The following is a 16245-nucleotide window of genomic DNA, read 5'->3' as shown; positions in this document are numbered from 1 at the left end:
ATCTTGATACCACAACTTGTTATCACAACTTGCCACAACAACTTTTTGCCGCAGGTGTGCGTGATAAGTTGGTTACTTGTAACTCATACAACTTATTACATGCTATACCTGAACAAGACGTTGGCCTGCTCTAGCTATAACATACCATATGTAGGTCATAACTTCAAAGTAATTTTGTTGGATAACATGCTGTCTCAAGAGGAACATCAGCTATGATAGCAAATAATAGAGTTCATTTCATTGGGTAAGCTGTCTTCGAGTCCGTAACTGACAAATCAAGTGAAGAATCGGACCTTTGATATTACTGAGCACATGGCGTGACTGTTTAGCTCATTGCCTTTACTACAGCGCAATGCGTTTACTATAACCCATAGCATTTACTATAGCCCATAGCGTTAACTACAGTTCATACCGTTTCGAATAGCTTATGGTGTTTAGTATACACTCTAAATGTGGTGTGAAGGATTAACACACATCGGAGACACCTGAAAAAGTTTGACTTGTGACATAATGTATCAAGATGCCAAACGCGTTTTGCAAAAATAACGAAGTATCTGTTTCATGATGTTTAATTGCTAAACACGATCAGTGTAAATAGGTAAGCGTCGTGTATTGGCCATAGGGCATTTATATGTCCATATCCGAGTTAAACATTAAGATGACACAAAGCTAAGCACTTATCTATCTAAGCATGTAGAATCACTTCACGGAAAAGTAAGCACATTTAAGAACACACGTAACAGCTATGACAATATGTCTATATGACAATTTTTGTGACGCTATTATTTAGTTCAATTGCTAACCGAACGTGTTTAGTCTAAATATGTGTGAGTTCCTACACGCTCTACCATGCTCACCATAATACACGTGGTCTTAATGGAAACGAGAATGGCAGTCTGCTCATTTTTGGAAGAGGAGATGTCGAGAAGTGTCTCTGTTTTCGCGATACTGGTATGTACTGATTATTTTTATCTTTTCTCACAAAATTGTGTGTGTTTGCTGCACAATTCGTGTTGTGCTGTGCATCATTATATACGTGCGTAATTGTTGTGGCGAGTGGTGATGTACAAGTGGTGGGTGTGTTGTTGTAGGTTACATATGGTACTGATGCCTACAGGTACCAATCGATAGTGTTACCGTACGCCTGTGTTACTACTATTGGTGCCATCACCAATAATCATGGTGACATCTAGAGGAGTGGGTAAAGAGCCCCTGACAAAAAGTTTACAGTTCTGTCCAAATCAGGCAAAATTCTGATGTATTTTAATTAGCTTCAAAATAACTCACTACAACCACACACACAGTGTTAGTTGAAGCAAACAGCGTGTTAATCAGCATGTATGGGTATGATGACTCGCATGTTTATATGATATGATATAATTAAAGACGTACAGTGTAGAGAAAAAACAGAGCAGCGACGACAGTGTTATAGCTTGCAAATGGTCACACGTAACCGGTGAAATGTGGCCTCTTGTCAGTCAGGGTTTTATTCTAAGTGTAGTTATGATACTGACTCCATCTCCAAACTTTTAAGGTACTGCTTGAATTTGGCATCTTGAAGAAGGAACTGTGAAGAAATGTGTGCAGAAATAATGAACTGATGTGCTTGGCAATTTGTTGTCAGCCTCCAACTGTGAAAAGAGGAAAGGGGACCTAGAATTTGAAGTAATTAATGGATTAAAGGTTTTTTTTTCTTGATTGGGAAAATACTGTCACAGAACAGAAACTTTTAGGAATCGAAGTGAAATCCAAGCCAGAACGTAACAACATAGCATTGAATGTCCATTGCAGTGTGTACTGAAGCATAACCTTACCGGAAGGAAACATGTTGACTTACAATGCGCTTGTGTATTTATGTGTACTGGGTAGCAAAACATTAATATTCACTGTCAATAGTAATATACCGAAAATCGGGGGCCTCCGTGGCTCAGTTGGTTAGCGCGCTAGCGCAGCGTAATGACCCAGGAGTCTCTCACCAATGCGGTCGCTGTGAGTTTAAGTTCAAAAATAAAATATACGTCAGTGTGAGTGATACTTATACAGCCCCTGTAGCCAGGGGAATACTTATACAGTCAGTCGTAGTGATAACCCTGTATCACCTAGATTGTCGGATAGTTATACATCCCCTATGCTCAGAGTGATACTACATCACCTATATACTCGGAGTGATACTTATACGCCCCTATAGTCGGAATGATACTTATAAAGCCCCTGTAGTCGGAGTGATACTTGTACAGCTCTTATAGTCGAAGTGAAACATGTACTTCACCTATCTTCACCTGCCGGATTGATACTTATACAGACCCTGTAGTTGGAGTGATACTCTTACAGCCCTATAGTCGAAGTGATACTTATACAGCTCCTATATTCGGAGTTATACTTATACATCACCGATAGTCGGAGTGATCTACGGTCGCAGTGATACTTCTATATTACCTAGATAGTCGGATAGTTACAAATTCCCTGTGTTCGGAATGATACGTATACATCACCTATATACTCGGGGGGCCTCCGTGGCTCAGTTGGTTAGCGCGCTAGCGCAGCGTAATGACCAAGGAGTCTCTCACCAATGCGGTCGCTGTGAGCTCAACTCCAGCTCGTGCTGGCTTCCTCTCCGGCCGTACGTGGGAAGGTCTGGCAGCAACCTGCGGATGGTCATGGGTTTCCCGCGGGCTCTGCCCGGTTTCCACTCACCATAATGCTGGCCGCCGTCGTATGAGTGAAATATTCTTGAGTACGGCGTAAAACACCAATCAAATAAATACCGAAAATCAGTCTGGATGAAATTTATTCATACTGATTGTTTTCCATATTCATATACATTAATTTAATAATTCCAACATGTATTATCCCATGGAGGGGATGTGAACCTGGTAAGTGGTGTTACTGAGTATCGTAGATGCATTCACAGGTCGGATATATTGCTTTTATTTATATGTAATAGAGACATGTATTATTATATACTTATTCATTAGTTTATTTGCGTTTTGCATCTTCTTTTGCCCGTGTACATTTGCATATCATTATGGCTTCACCTTGAAAAGAGTATTTCATAGTTGAAAGAGAGTAAGGCCACATTCCTTCATTCCTTCAAGTCTGGCTCCGGCGTCTTTCACAGGGGTGTAGACTGGGGGGGAGGGGAGGGGGGTGCGGGGCGTGCGGACGCGAGGCAAAAATGTTCCGCTCAAGTCGACGAAAAAATATTTTAGCCTATATTTCTTACCTAGCATTGACATTCATTCCACAGATATTTGCTGTACCTCATATAAACTAATATTTTAATTTCGTACCAATTACTAAATAGTATATAGTCCTATTTAGACATGTTCTATTATGTTAACCATTCCATATTGTTCCCGATGGAAGACGGTGTGTTTTACAGAATTACCTCTCTTGAATCGTGTCGCGTAGGCAGCAGTAGCCATTTCCGTCTGGTGGACAAGACACATGCCATAGTTTTACTTGTACTGTCTGTAACTCTGGAATCCATGACAACAAACACTATATATTCAGGGACAGCCTGAGTTGTTTTGGGTTTTTGGGGATTTTTGTTTGGGTTTTTTGTGTACATATTGGCCAAATCTGCATTCGAAACATTTCTAAATCACTCAGATTCTCTCTTCGGCAATCTAATATTCCGGATCTTCCGGGGCCTTGGCAGCCACTGCACCCTCGCCTAACAGACTGTGATAGTCGTTCCGCTCTTGTCAAATCCGCCCCGCCCCACTCCCCTTCCGGGTGAAGATCCACGCTACGCTCCTGTTTCATCGGTAATCTGAATTCAGTTCAAGTGTACATAGCACGTTTCAGTCAGTGAAGTGCTGGAGCAAAGAAGGTGCTTTGGTCAATTTCACGATCTGTCTTAAGTGTTCACCTCTGACGACAATCACACTTGGATTTCCATAGGAACAATGTGACATGTGACTGAAGATATGTGCTTAGTCTGGGGCGAACTTTCAATGACTGACTGAACAAGAAAAGACTCACCTGTAACTAAGTCGAACTATATGTACCTGTAGTGCTCAATTCAACCAAGGGTCCTGCTGCAGCGCAGCCAACATGACGTTGGATATGTGAAGGTGGTAAAGCGTGGCAGACAGAAAGTCAGTTCATTATGAAAATATCAGGACAAGACTTACAGTTTCAGTATTTAATTTAATTTCAGTATTTAATTACCTGCAAAAAATGTTTCCCGGACAATGTCTATGAGTTGTGTGTTTCTGAAATTTCTCTGGAATCATTATCATTGCAGAATGACACACATTGAGGTTATGGATTGTACACAAAATACATTATAAGATTATGTTTACTACATGTAGTTGTACTGATTTAAGCGTACAGGTGCACATGTATCATACGTTATTATCGTTGTTTCCATGGTAACATGATTCCACGGAAACGTTTATTTATTACTTTCGCATTATTAAAAGTTCCATTCATGATATCATTTGGTCAGTTTTTATTTTTTGCTGCAGTAATTATTAGGGTATTATATGAAAACAGTACCTTACAGTAAAAACAACCCTGTGATTAGACATTGGTTGGAGTATAACTGAGGTGTACTGTTCGGGATGAATGGTTGTAGATCTTGTGACAGATCTGTTTGCTACGGTTTAATGACATTTTCAACATTACTTCAGTGCTTTATATTGAATGGTTAAACCCTGCATACCTATACAGACCTTCCTTAAAGCAGGTGTGATTTATTTTTGATTGATTTGATTGGTGTTTTACGCCGTACTCAAGAATATTTCACTTATACGACGGCGGCCAGCATTATGGTGGGTGGAAACCGGGCACAGCCCGGGGGAAACCCACGACCATCCGCAGGTTGCTGTCAGACCTTCCCACGTACAGCCGGAGAGGTAGCCAGCATGAACTGGACTTGAACTCACAGCGACCGCATTGTTGAGAGACTCCTGGGTCATTACGCTGTGCTAGCGCGCTAACCGACTGAGCCACGGAGGCCCCAAACAGGTGTGAATGAGGACACTTAATTCCACAGTCGAAAAAGCTGAGCACCTTCTTTTTTATACATGTTTAGATGATGACACCTTAAAAAGTGGAAGTAGGTAATGTGTGGAGGTTTACAGTTGCTTTATGCATATGTATCAAACATGTTTAGCACACCATTTGTTTTAGAGGTAAACATGTTTGGGATTTCCTGACCAAAAATATTTTGTGCCCTCCACGTGTTTAATGCCTCCATATTTCAACCCAAACACCTTTTCTCATCACATGTTTAGCAAACCATGTGCTTAAAGAGTGAAAGCAAGATTGTGTGGAGCTATGTGTTTACTCTATAAATACATATTTTAGATTGCAGCCCATTGCGTTTACTACAGCCCATAACGATTACTAGAGCTAATGGCGTTTACAATAGCTGATGACATTTGGAATGGTTTAAGATGTTTAGTGTTTAGCTCATGGCTTTTACTTTAGCTCATGGCGTTTAATATAGCTCATTGCGTTTACAATGGCTCATCGCGTTTACCATAGCCCATGGCGTTTACTATTACTCAAAGCGTTTCGCATAGCGTATGGTGCTTTGTGTAGCTTACGTGATGTACTGTAGCCCATGGCGTTTATTATTACTAATGGCGTTTACAATAGCTCATGGAGTTTACTATAGCTCATACCGCTTCGAATAACTTACGATGTTTAATATAGCTCACTGCGTTTACTATAGAACATAGCGTTTACTATAGCTCATTGCGTTTACTATAGTCCATGTCGGTTCAAATAGCTTATGGCGTTTAGTATAGGTATGACGTTTATTTTAGCTCATGGCGTTTACTATAGCCCATCGTGTTTACCTTACCTCATGGCGTTTTCTATAGTTCATGGCGTTCACAATAGCTCACTTCACTTACTATAGCCCATAGCACTCATGGCGTTTACTGCAGCTCATGGCGTTTCGAATACCTAATAATGTTTAGTATAACTCATGGCGTTAAATATAGCTCATGGCGTGTACTATAGCTCATGTTTCCTTGCTCAAACCTATCTGTGCTGAGCGCCATGCCCGGCAGCAGCAAGTACCATTTTCATAATCTTTGGCACGGGCTTGATACCAGGGTTTCCCGACTTCGAGGCGCTAACCATTACGTCACCGAAGCGGTCCCCCTTGACCACTGGGCCTGCGTGTTTGAATCCAGTTCTCGGTGGGTGGGCCGTAGGCTTAACTCAGAAGGGTGTTAGTTGCATCCCAGAAACCAGGTCACTTCAGTTCAAATAAGTAAATATCATTATTTACATTTATGTCGTAAGAAGCCAGAACAAAACTGGAAAAGACAATTTTTCAGACGTTCTTTATTAGCGTAGAGATTGCTTTCGTACTAAGACGTACAGTATACATAACCACTTATTGATTCAATAACTTTCTGTTTGAAGATTGACGCACAACTTTGCTTCAAGCGCATCATTTGCACTTATGCAGTCAATCCTGTGGATTGAAGAGATTACGTTCATCCATTTATTATAGCAACATGACCACAAACACACCGAGTAGAATTCTCAATAAATCGGAAGAAATCCCATGAACGATAGTATGCCATTCTCACTGGCATTTCAAACAACGTGTTTAAGCCATCTTTCACGGATTTAATTAACTGTGCAAAACAGCGACAAAAATCAATACAACAGCAATTAAAAGCAGAAAGTTAGCCTGTCCATGATTACAGTCAAATTGGGGTCTTCCTGGTTTGGCTGATTACAAAGTCATTTTGGAGAGTTTAAATATGTCTTCACCAATTTCCTCTTACATTAATTACTTTGTGGTTTTATTCCAACCTTGTCACCTCAAAGCGACAAGGTTGGAAATAAACGTCAGCCAAGCACAATCATGACATCACGGATAATTGTTGAATCGTTTTGCTCAGATCTCTGATTTCTGTAACGTTAGTCCTCAGATATATTGTCGCTATAACTCACGGAAAATATGGAACATGAATATAGCACATACGGTTTGAATATAGCACAATATCGTACAGATCCATAGACAAAGATGTGAACGTCATTCACTGATGGTCTAGCGCTGTACAATACCATGGTTCGTGGAGACGTCAATGTAATCCCCATAGCATGATACAGGCATATATGCACATACAAGGTACAGTATAGGAGCACATGTCTAGGACCTTGTCCAACACTCTGTACATTATTTCACGGAAATCGTCACGAGCACCCTCACGACACTTCGTTCCCCAAGGAATAGCTCGGTGGAAATGAGTAAAGCACTTCAGGTCACATTTATTACACGTCGCAATATCCGTGTGTTGAATAAATACAAACAAGCGCAATGTTTACGCCCAAAAAAGAAAAAAAGATCCAGTATTACAACCAATCAGAGCACGTTTTACAGCATCGTCTCTTGAAATTGTTATATTTGCACATACGAAGCATCTTCACCAAGCTGCAATGTTTGGAATCGTCAAGGCAGTCTGAAATTTGAAAGGGAACATTTATTAGCGCCTTCATGAAAATGTTGTTCTAGGAAGCATTTAAAAAGCAGAGCTTAAAAGTGTCTTCAGCAAGAACAGGATGCTAATTCATTGGGCTACACGTCTAAGTGGCATCAGACCTAAGTGTTTACATAACCAGCTCTTCGCGTCTAAGTGGCATCTGAACTAAGTGTTTACATAACCATCTCTTCGCGTCTAAGTGGCATCTGACCTAAGTGTTTATAATAACCAGCTCTTCGCGTGTAAGTGGCATCTGACCTAAGTGTTTACATAACGAGCTCTTCGTGTCTAAGTGGCATCTGACCTAAATGTTTACATGATCAGCTCTTCGCGTCTAAGTGGCATCTGAACTAAGTGTTTACATAATCAGCTCTTCGCGTCTAAGTGGCATCTGACCTAAGTGTTTACATAACCAGCTCTTCGCGTCTAAGTGGCATCTGATCTAAGTGTTTACATAACCAGCTCTTCGCATTTAAGTGGCATCTGACTTAAGTGTTTACATAATCAGCTCTTCGCGTCTAAGTTGCATCTGACCTAAGCGTTTACATAACCAGCTCTTCGCGTCTAAGAGGCATCTGACCTAAGTGTTTACATCATCAGCTCTTCGCGTGTAAGTGGCATCTGACCTAAGTGTTTACATAACCAGCTCTTCCCGTCTAAGTGACATCTGACCTAAGTGTTTATAATAACCAGCTCTTCGCGTCTAAGTGACATCTGACCTAAGTGTTTACATAACAAGCTCTTCGCTTCTAAGTGGATCTGAACTAAGTGTTTACATAACCAGCTCTTCGCGTCTAAGTGGCATCTTACCTAAGTGTTTACATAACCAGCTCTTCGCGTCTAAGTGGCATCTGACCTAAGTGTTTATAATAACCAGCTCTTCGCGTCTAAGTGGCATCTGACCTAAGTGTTTACATAATCAGATCTTCGCGTTTAAGTGGCATCTGACCTAAATGTTTACATAACCAGCTCTTCGCGCGTAAGTGGCATCTGACCTAAGTGTTTACATAACCAGCTCTTCGCGTCTAAGTGGCATCTGACCTAAGCGTTTACATAACCAGCTCTTCGCGTCTAAGTGGCATCTGATCTAAGTGTTTACATAACCAGCTCTTCCCGTGTAAGTGGCATCTGACCTAAGTGTTCACATAACCAGCTCTTCACGTCTAAGTGGCATCTGACCTAAGTGACATAATCAGCTATTCCTTGACTACGCACACTGTATTGTTTTGTTTGAATTTCACGGACTAAGCTGGTTTATGTTGATGGAGGAAACTAGGCTGAGCTCGGTTGATACTATAGCTGGCTTCCGCAGGTAGGCCTACCTAAGAAAGGCAGGTAGGCCTACCTATGAAAGGCAGGTAGGCCAACCTAAGAAAGGCAGGTAGACCTACCTAAGAAAGGCAGGCAGGCCTACCTAACAAAGGCAGGTAGGCCTACCTAAGAAAGGCAGGAAGGTCTACCTAACAAAGCTTCTCCAGGAAAGATGCTGACCAGCCAACCCAAACTGAAATTAATGGCCAAGTGTATGAACTTGATACACTTTGATAAATGATCTTATATTATGCGAAATTTGCACATTGGACCTTCTCACAACTTACTTCCAAACGTACAGAGCCTCGTTCTGCAAGGCTTTGTGACAGCTGGCCTCGGTTTCTTCCGGCAGTTTACGCCAGCCGGTAATCCACTCTTCCCCCAGACACAATACAACATCCGGGTCTTTTTACCAGCGCCAGAGCACGGCGGAATACACTGTAAACAACAGAGTGTTCTGTGATTAAAACTGTATCTATTTTGTATTCATTATTTGATAGTATGGTCACACACACAAGAATGTTTTACTCATAAGATGGCAGCCAGGTGTATAGGTTGATAAGGAAAATGAGCAAAGCTCTGGGAGTGTCACCACAATCAGGTAGTTGACTGTCTTACTTCGTCGTCTTCGTCGTCAGATGGCTGAAGAATTGCTAAGTAACCCCAAAGCCTTCTTTACTGCTTATTGCTTAATACATTTTATTTATTTATGTGTTAATTTATCTACTGAAATTAGTGTTTATGGCCGTTCTCAAGAATTCTCATTGCATGATTCAATGGTGGAGAAAAACGGGCAGAACGTGGTGAAAACAAACGCCTATCGCTCACAGCCGCAGCCTATCCAGATATCAGGGGCCCCTTTCACAAAGTGATTTCCCTAAACTATCATCCAAATTAACCCAACACTTAGATTTATACACGAAATCAAATTTGACAGCTCATTCTGTGATGTTGTAAAATTTAGCTAAGTTTAAGAAACTAGCTGCAAATATTTTGTTCTGTAAATAAGACCAAAAGTTTGGACCAAAATGGCCTTACGAATCAGGTCCCTGGATTCAACAATGTGGCATAACTGGTTAATGGTTAAGGAACTTCCGGCACGAACCACGGGTCTCCTTTACCAGCAATTAAGGGCCAACACTGTGTCACGCTTACCTTTTTTATGATAAAAATGTACGGAAACAACCCCACCGTAAATTATATAGAGAAAGAGTATGCATGCTTTAGGTTATACCAGACACGGTTTGTTCACTGTTAGTTGTATTTCATATTTGGCTCATGTCGATCATATTTTTTTTTACCACAGGCAAAATACAAAATACAAGTTACTGTATTCTCGGACACCTTCAAGCAATGACATGGATGGATCATGTCGTATTAGGCTGTTATGGAAAGCACGTGCATAATAGGTCAAGCAAAATTCAGATGACCAAATCCGGTGTGTTAGGGTCAGTTATCGTTTCTGACAGAATTCCAAATTGGAAAAAAGATCATGACAATGAAATGTAGCACCCATTTAAATAACCTTCACTGATGTTTAGTGACAGTAGAATTAAGCTGGTTAGTAGTCAGTCACAAAAAACTTACACGATTATGACTTCAGCTGCAAGTCTTACATGACCAACAATATATGATTTCCGGAGAATGATTTAGTTGTCTGTTGCCAATGGATTTCAAAACCACACCCTTGTCTTACCTCTGACCAATCGGATGTTTCCCAGACTGATTTACAGTCCTTGTTTTCACATTCCCGCCTGTGTGTCGGGCGAACGTTGGGGAAACAGAAAATGGATTTGGCTGCAGAGCCGTTTTGGAACGAACACTGAACGTCTCGAATCTGCACTGAATAGCCATCTTTAACACATTCCTCGTCGGAACACTAAAATATCAAAATTACAAGTCGGTAAACTACTGATTCCTATTACAGATATCTAGACAGGAACTTTTTACTCATAAAATGACGTTATGCTGAAGTCATTTACCGAGCAACAAATGACGTCATCGTGACGTCATTTATCGAACAATGTGTTGCAATCATCTTCTTGAAAAAAAAACCATTGGGACAACGCTGGCACTTGACTCAATATAATGAAAGTTAAGAAAACTTTCCAATATGTGCAATGTGCTCTATATTTTGCAAAATTCTACAATCTACAGATAAAGGATCCTAGTGTTCGGAAGCGTTGTAATTAATCCCGCCAATGGAGGTGAAACTAAAGTGGTGAGTTGTGATAAAGTACATAGTAGACCATGCAGCAGGATGTACGAAAGTGTAACACAGCTAGTAAAAGCGTGAGTATGTTTATGAACTAATAATATGTCGGAGGAAATATAAAAGATCACAGCATAGAGAGTAAAACTTAGCATGTTGAGCTTATACTACAAGTTGATTGATTGATTGCAAAGCCAGGTGCAAGAATAGAAAAAATTTGTGTAAAAGGTGATATGTTCAAAGCCAAGAATATCTTGGTCATTAATCAGTTCGATATCTGTTTAATGTAGGGCTTTGTTTTGGGTTCACCGAAATTGTTGACCATTTATATTGGCCACCACTACAGAATCTCAGAGGGTATACAGGTAAAAATTTCGCCACAATGGTTCAGACCACTTGTGCACAGTGCAAAATTTTAATATATCCATAGGTTGTAACTGAACTTCGGGAGGCAAAAATAAGCATGTATTTACGTGTACAATGTGGTCATTTAGTATTTTACACACAGTAATAGACTATTCACCGAAGCATCATTTCTTCGCCTGAAGCAATGCGAGGTTAGTTAGGTATGCGGTACTAGTGACAAGCATTGCCAAACAAACGTCGTGCGCATACCTGTCATGCTTAATTAGATCGTAGCGATATTTTGCTGAACGTTTTAATGCTCAAAATGCAGAGAAAGACAACAAAAGCAAGAAAGGTAAATTACCTGAAAGTGTTCCATCATATATCATGGTTTTAGATTTTACTAAGATTTTGTTCTAAAATCTCTCCATTTTAAATAAGGAAGGTAAACTGTTAATTAAAGTGCCACTCTGGTCAGAGTACGAATTGCGTAGAAATATTACAATGATATGAAAGAAATCCTACGGAATAAGCCTAACACTATGTTTCAATAGGATTTTGATGAATAACACTAGTTAACCCATATAACTAAAGATTCCTTGAAAACAAAATCTTCGGCTGTGTCCGTAAAATTTTCCTGATGTGACGTGATAATATTCCATGTATGACGTCCAATCAGGCAGATGTGACGTTCAGTAAGGCATTTATGCTGGGATGACGTCAAGGGCGTTTGAAAAGGCAGCGTTATTTGTGGATATACGTCAGCGATTGATGACGTCATGTGTTCGTGGGTGACGTCACACCAGGCAAAGTGGAAGGGACAGAAATGTTTTGTTTCCGTATACTCTGTCGAAACGTACAATATTGATTTTAATTCACTGCAATATTTTCACAATTTAGGAAAGCAATTCAGACTACCCCAGTCTTTATGAATTTACCTTGCTTTTAAGGCACAGGTGTTTTGACACCAAAGTAGCTCTTTAAAGCATAACTTTACAAAAAATGTCCATCTATTCTGGTAAGAAAAAAAGAAGTAGGAGTGGAAAAGAAGTAGGAGTGCGTAAATGACGAGAAGCCAGACTGTATAGTATACTCACAGGAGACCATTCACCACTTGTCCACTGAGGACATTTCTCATCTGAGGAGCATTTTCGCTCCGATTCGGGGGGTACGAGTCCTTTCTTTTTGCATTTGTGAAATGACATAATCCGTGTGTATCCGGTGCTCATTTCCTCACACGTCACCTTCCGCTGCTGTATGCCTTCTCCACCGCACGATTTCGAACACGGTGACCAATCACCGGCCACGAACATAGTTTGTGCGGAGCTGCTCGCGTAGCTCTCATCTTTCACAATTCCTGGTTGATCTTTCCAAGGAATTCTACTTGACAGTTTTAATGACTGTTTAAATAGTTTATTAAATTCCCGGCTGTGGGCAATAGTGTCTAAATATTTCTGTCTCACTTTGGCTTTTTGTTTCGCCTCAGTCCTTGTCTGGAATTGTATTTCTATACTGGCGTTGACGCCCGACGCCACACACATGTATTTACCGGAATCAGAGTACAATTTGGCCCTCCTAATGCGGAGAGCTCCGTTTTTCAAGGCTTTCACCCTGCCCTTGGATTGTACTACACGACCTTGTCTATACCACAATATCAAGTTTCGGTTGAATCTGCGCACAGGGCACTTCACAACCACTGTTGCGCCTGGAAGAATTAAAGCACTTCCACCCACTTTGAGCACTATCTTTTTGGTGGAGGTAAATTGTATAAAGGTGCTGTTTTCCGTCCTTATCTTGGGTGTTCTGTTGGTACAATCTGTCACACACCACCTCCTCCGTACGGGCTTCTCTTCACCAGGACATTCTATCTCTGGCACTATGACGTAATTATTATGCAGCACTAATTTTTCACAGATCACCTCCCGCGTCTGTAACCCTCCACCACAGGGCATCGAGCACTGAAACGAAAAGGGCAAGGTTCAAATTCTTCTGGTGTTTATATACCACCCCAGCTTGAAAGTCAGATATTTCCCTGACAATATTTACATCTTACAAAGAGAAGCTGTTTTTAATGACGACTGTAAAACCCGGGATTACACTGGGTCCGGAATTACAATGTAATACTATTGCACCCCTCACCTGTGACCACTTGCCAGTGCGCCATTTTGCGGGGCACGGATGTTCGTTACACGGCTCTTCTGTCTCTGGCCTCTTAGCCCCGGTACACTGGCTCTCATCCACCATCACAACGTTCTCCTCCCCTGGGGCCATTTGCTGGACACACCGCACAGGCCGCCGACTGATACCTCCCCCACACTTCACAGAGCACCGACCAAACCCACTAATCTCCCACCTTAAAAACACAATTCAACACTCGATGTGAACTCTATCAGATTTTGTTATGAGCGTATTTCATTTCTCGTGGTTGACTAGCTCAGTTGGCACTGAAAAACTTACAATCATCCAGCAACTGATGAACCGACAGGGGTCATCGAAGAAAACTACAAGGTCTACCAAAAAACTCCAGGTCACTCACTGGAAAACAATGGAACTGACTTCATTTAAACGAACTATTTATTTAAATTTGAACCAAAAGTAACCGAAGCCTGGAATGTGCTCTTTGACCTAAAATATCCTCCTGTACTGAGCTGATTTCACTGATCGAACATGGCGTGTTACATATTTTTGACCATGTGTAGCACCTAATAAGAAACGATTCCCGTCTAAAATTATTTCGTGTGAAGTTGTGCTTTCTGTTGATTATTCCTGCGTTTGCGATGACTATTTGTGGACAAATTGGTAAGGCAGTGCTTGGGTATTGCATTGGTCAATTAAGCTTCGACCTGAGTCGCAAGAAAAGGCGCCTCATTCCCCAAAAATGTAGTTTGAATAACTCGTACCTTGGCGGACAGGCTATGTCATTGCAGACTCTGGATATGGTATGAAGGCCCGGGAGAGCGGAGCAGAACTTGGGATTAACCACCATACCGTCTAGATTCAGGACACAGTCTACCATCGAGTCCTGTCGACCTTGAAGACGACAATCCAGCGAGTTATATTGTGGTAATGCAGTGAGAAAATAAAACTGACATTATACTGCTTGGACAATTAGGTGAAATCTAATTAACATCTGAAAGCAAGATATGAAGGTATTTACCCACCTCGAAGACAACTTTTACTGCAGGGAGTAAAGTTTCCGTATCTCCAGCTGTAGGCATCTCGGCTGTGGTCACTGGGCAGATCATTCCAGCTGATATCGTGAGTGTTGTTGGTACTGTTACAAGAGCCTGCATAACACCACTTCTCACTAACAGGTTTCTTACCTGAAAAATGCCGTAATACCTTCAGAGCTAAATAAATGAGAGAATGGAAGCTGTTGAATAATGCAAAAACTGCGTACTCATATATGTTGTCAGAACTCACAGTACTTGAGCGTACGCTTATGAGGCAAACATAAAGCAAAGCACGTACAAAGATTGCCGTTATTGTGCATGTTCTGAAATTAACAGTCTGAGCACCAAGCATACATGTCGGTCTATAAAACCATATGTAAAAGTTTTTGAATAAACTGAGAAGGCCTATTGCATGAAACAGGCACCGGGACATGTGTTTGGTACATACAGGTAGTCACGGGTTTCCTGAATTAATCTGATGCAATACAACTTGCTAGCCTTGTACAGGTAAAAACTTGACGATACGATTGTTTTTTTAATCGTATAATAAAAGTGTGTTTTTATGAGGTTATATAATGCCTGAATTTCTTACCATTACAGTCAATATCCGGCAGCGTCTCTATCCGGTCCAGGTAAGTGAGGAACACCTCACAGGTGACCGTCCGCGTCTTCACCCCAGTGCCGCAGGACGCGCTACACGGACTCCATGACGAAACAACGAAGCTGTGAGAGATTCGCAACACAATTATTGAAATACAAAGCTATTACTTGGAAGTTAATGCAGCACATATCATATACCACAACATTAATTAAGTCAGACACCACCTATATTTTACATCTCAGGGTAAATGGCAAATGATAAATTCAGTTTCTTGTATTTAAAGATTGGGAACGATTAGCTGAGAGTGTAAAAATATATGAATCTTTCTCCGCCCAAAATCAACTGTGACTTTTAACTACAGTTTACCAGCAGGTAATATGTCCATTGTCGATGGCTTAGCAAATACAGGTCATGCCCATCATGTAAACAATGATTACAGAATACGTAAACCAAATTAAAGATCACAAAGTATTCCAAAACCTCAAATTACTGATCAAATGCATGATAATAACAGTTTACGCGGTATCCACATACCTTGGCGATGTGGTTGCTTTTAAATTTGCGTTACTCTCGTCATGCTTGGAGTTTTGCTGAGCGATTTTCATCTCTTGTCTGTCGTCTGTAGATAAATGAAGCATTGGCTGATATGGCAAAGCATTACAGGTTATATTTTCCTCATGGGCTATAAAACAACAGCTAATATTTAGCTTAATGTTCCTAAAATTCTCCAAATTTGTCTCTCCCCGCAGGTAAGGTTGTGATGTTAATACGTGTCTTTATACCGCTGTCTAAGTCTTGTTACATAAAGATGGGAGAAGGACATACAGATCGCTGTTTTTCAAAGGTATCTTTCAGGTTTATCCATGTTGTAAATGTGCAATGTACTGTTAAATGAAAACGTAAAACATCGATTTATTTAAAAAAACTATTGTAAAATGAATCACCACACTGCGCGATTCATGTTTCGTTCTAATAAGACTAACATAATTTCTATTTAAATGTAAGCATATAAATGGCAAGACGACGTTGGTCGATATGGATAAAAATACACACAAATAAGCCTCCAGTATATTTATCAGAATCAGGCATAATCCATACAGGAATGGCATTTCAGTATACATCATTGTCATGTTTCACTAC

General features: G+C 40.7%; 1 protein-coding gene across 7 annotated transcripts in view; it reads right to left on the bottom strand.

The window, feature by feature from the left end:
* Window positions 1–6308: 6308 nt before the first annotated feature.
* LOC135472682 (ADAMTS-like protein 3) overlaps window positions 6309–16245 on the bottom strand; it is a 56373-nt gene continuing 46436 nt past the window's right edge. For 6 of the 7 annotated variants that reach the window (XM_064752301.1, XM_064752307.1, XM_064752305.1 and 3 more), the window contains 9 exons: window positions 15640–15724; window positions 15097–15227; window positions 14493–14654; window positions 14232–14361; window positions 13471–13684; window positions 12429–13289; window positions 10471–10653; window positions 9062–9212; window positions 6309–7442 (listed from right to left, as the gene is read on the bottom strand). In XM_064752301.1, coding sequence (XP_064608371.1) covers window positions 7336–7442; window positions 9062–9212; window positions 10471–10653; window positions 12429–13289; window positions 13471–13684; window positions 14232–14361; window positions 14493–14654; window positions 15097–15227; window positions 15640–15724 — 2024 coding nt within the window. In that variant the 3' untranslated portion in view covers window positions 6309–7335. The remainder of the gene's footprint in view (window positions 7443–9061; window positions 9213–10470; window positions 10654–12428; window positions 13290–13470; window positions 13685–14231; window positions 14362–14492; window positions 14655–15096; window positions 15228–15639; window positions 15725–16245) is intronic. The other variant, XM_064752308.1, reaches the window with a different exon arrangement.

Source organism: Liolophura sinensis, chromosome 8 (assembly GCF_032854445.1).
Source record: "Liolophura sinensis isolate JHLJ2023 chromosome 8, CUHK_Ljap_v2, whole genome shotgun sequence".
In the NCBI taxonomy this organism is placed as follows: domain Eukaryota; kingdom Metazoa; phylum Mollusca; class Polyplacophora; order Chitonida; family Chitonidae; genus Liolophura; species Liolophura sinensis.
This window is presented reverse-complemented; position numbering and strand designations above follow the sequence as displayed.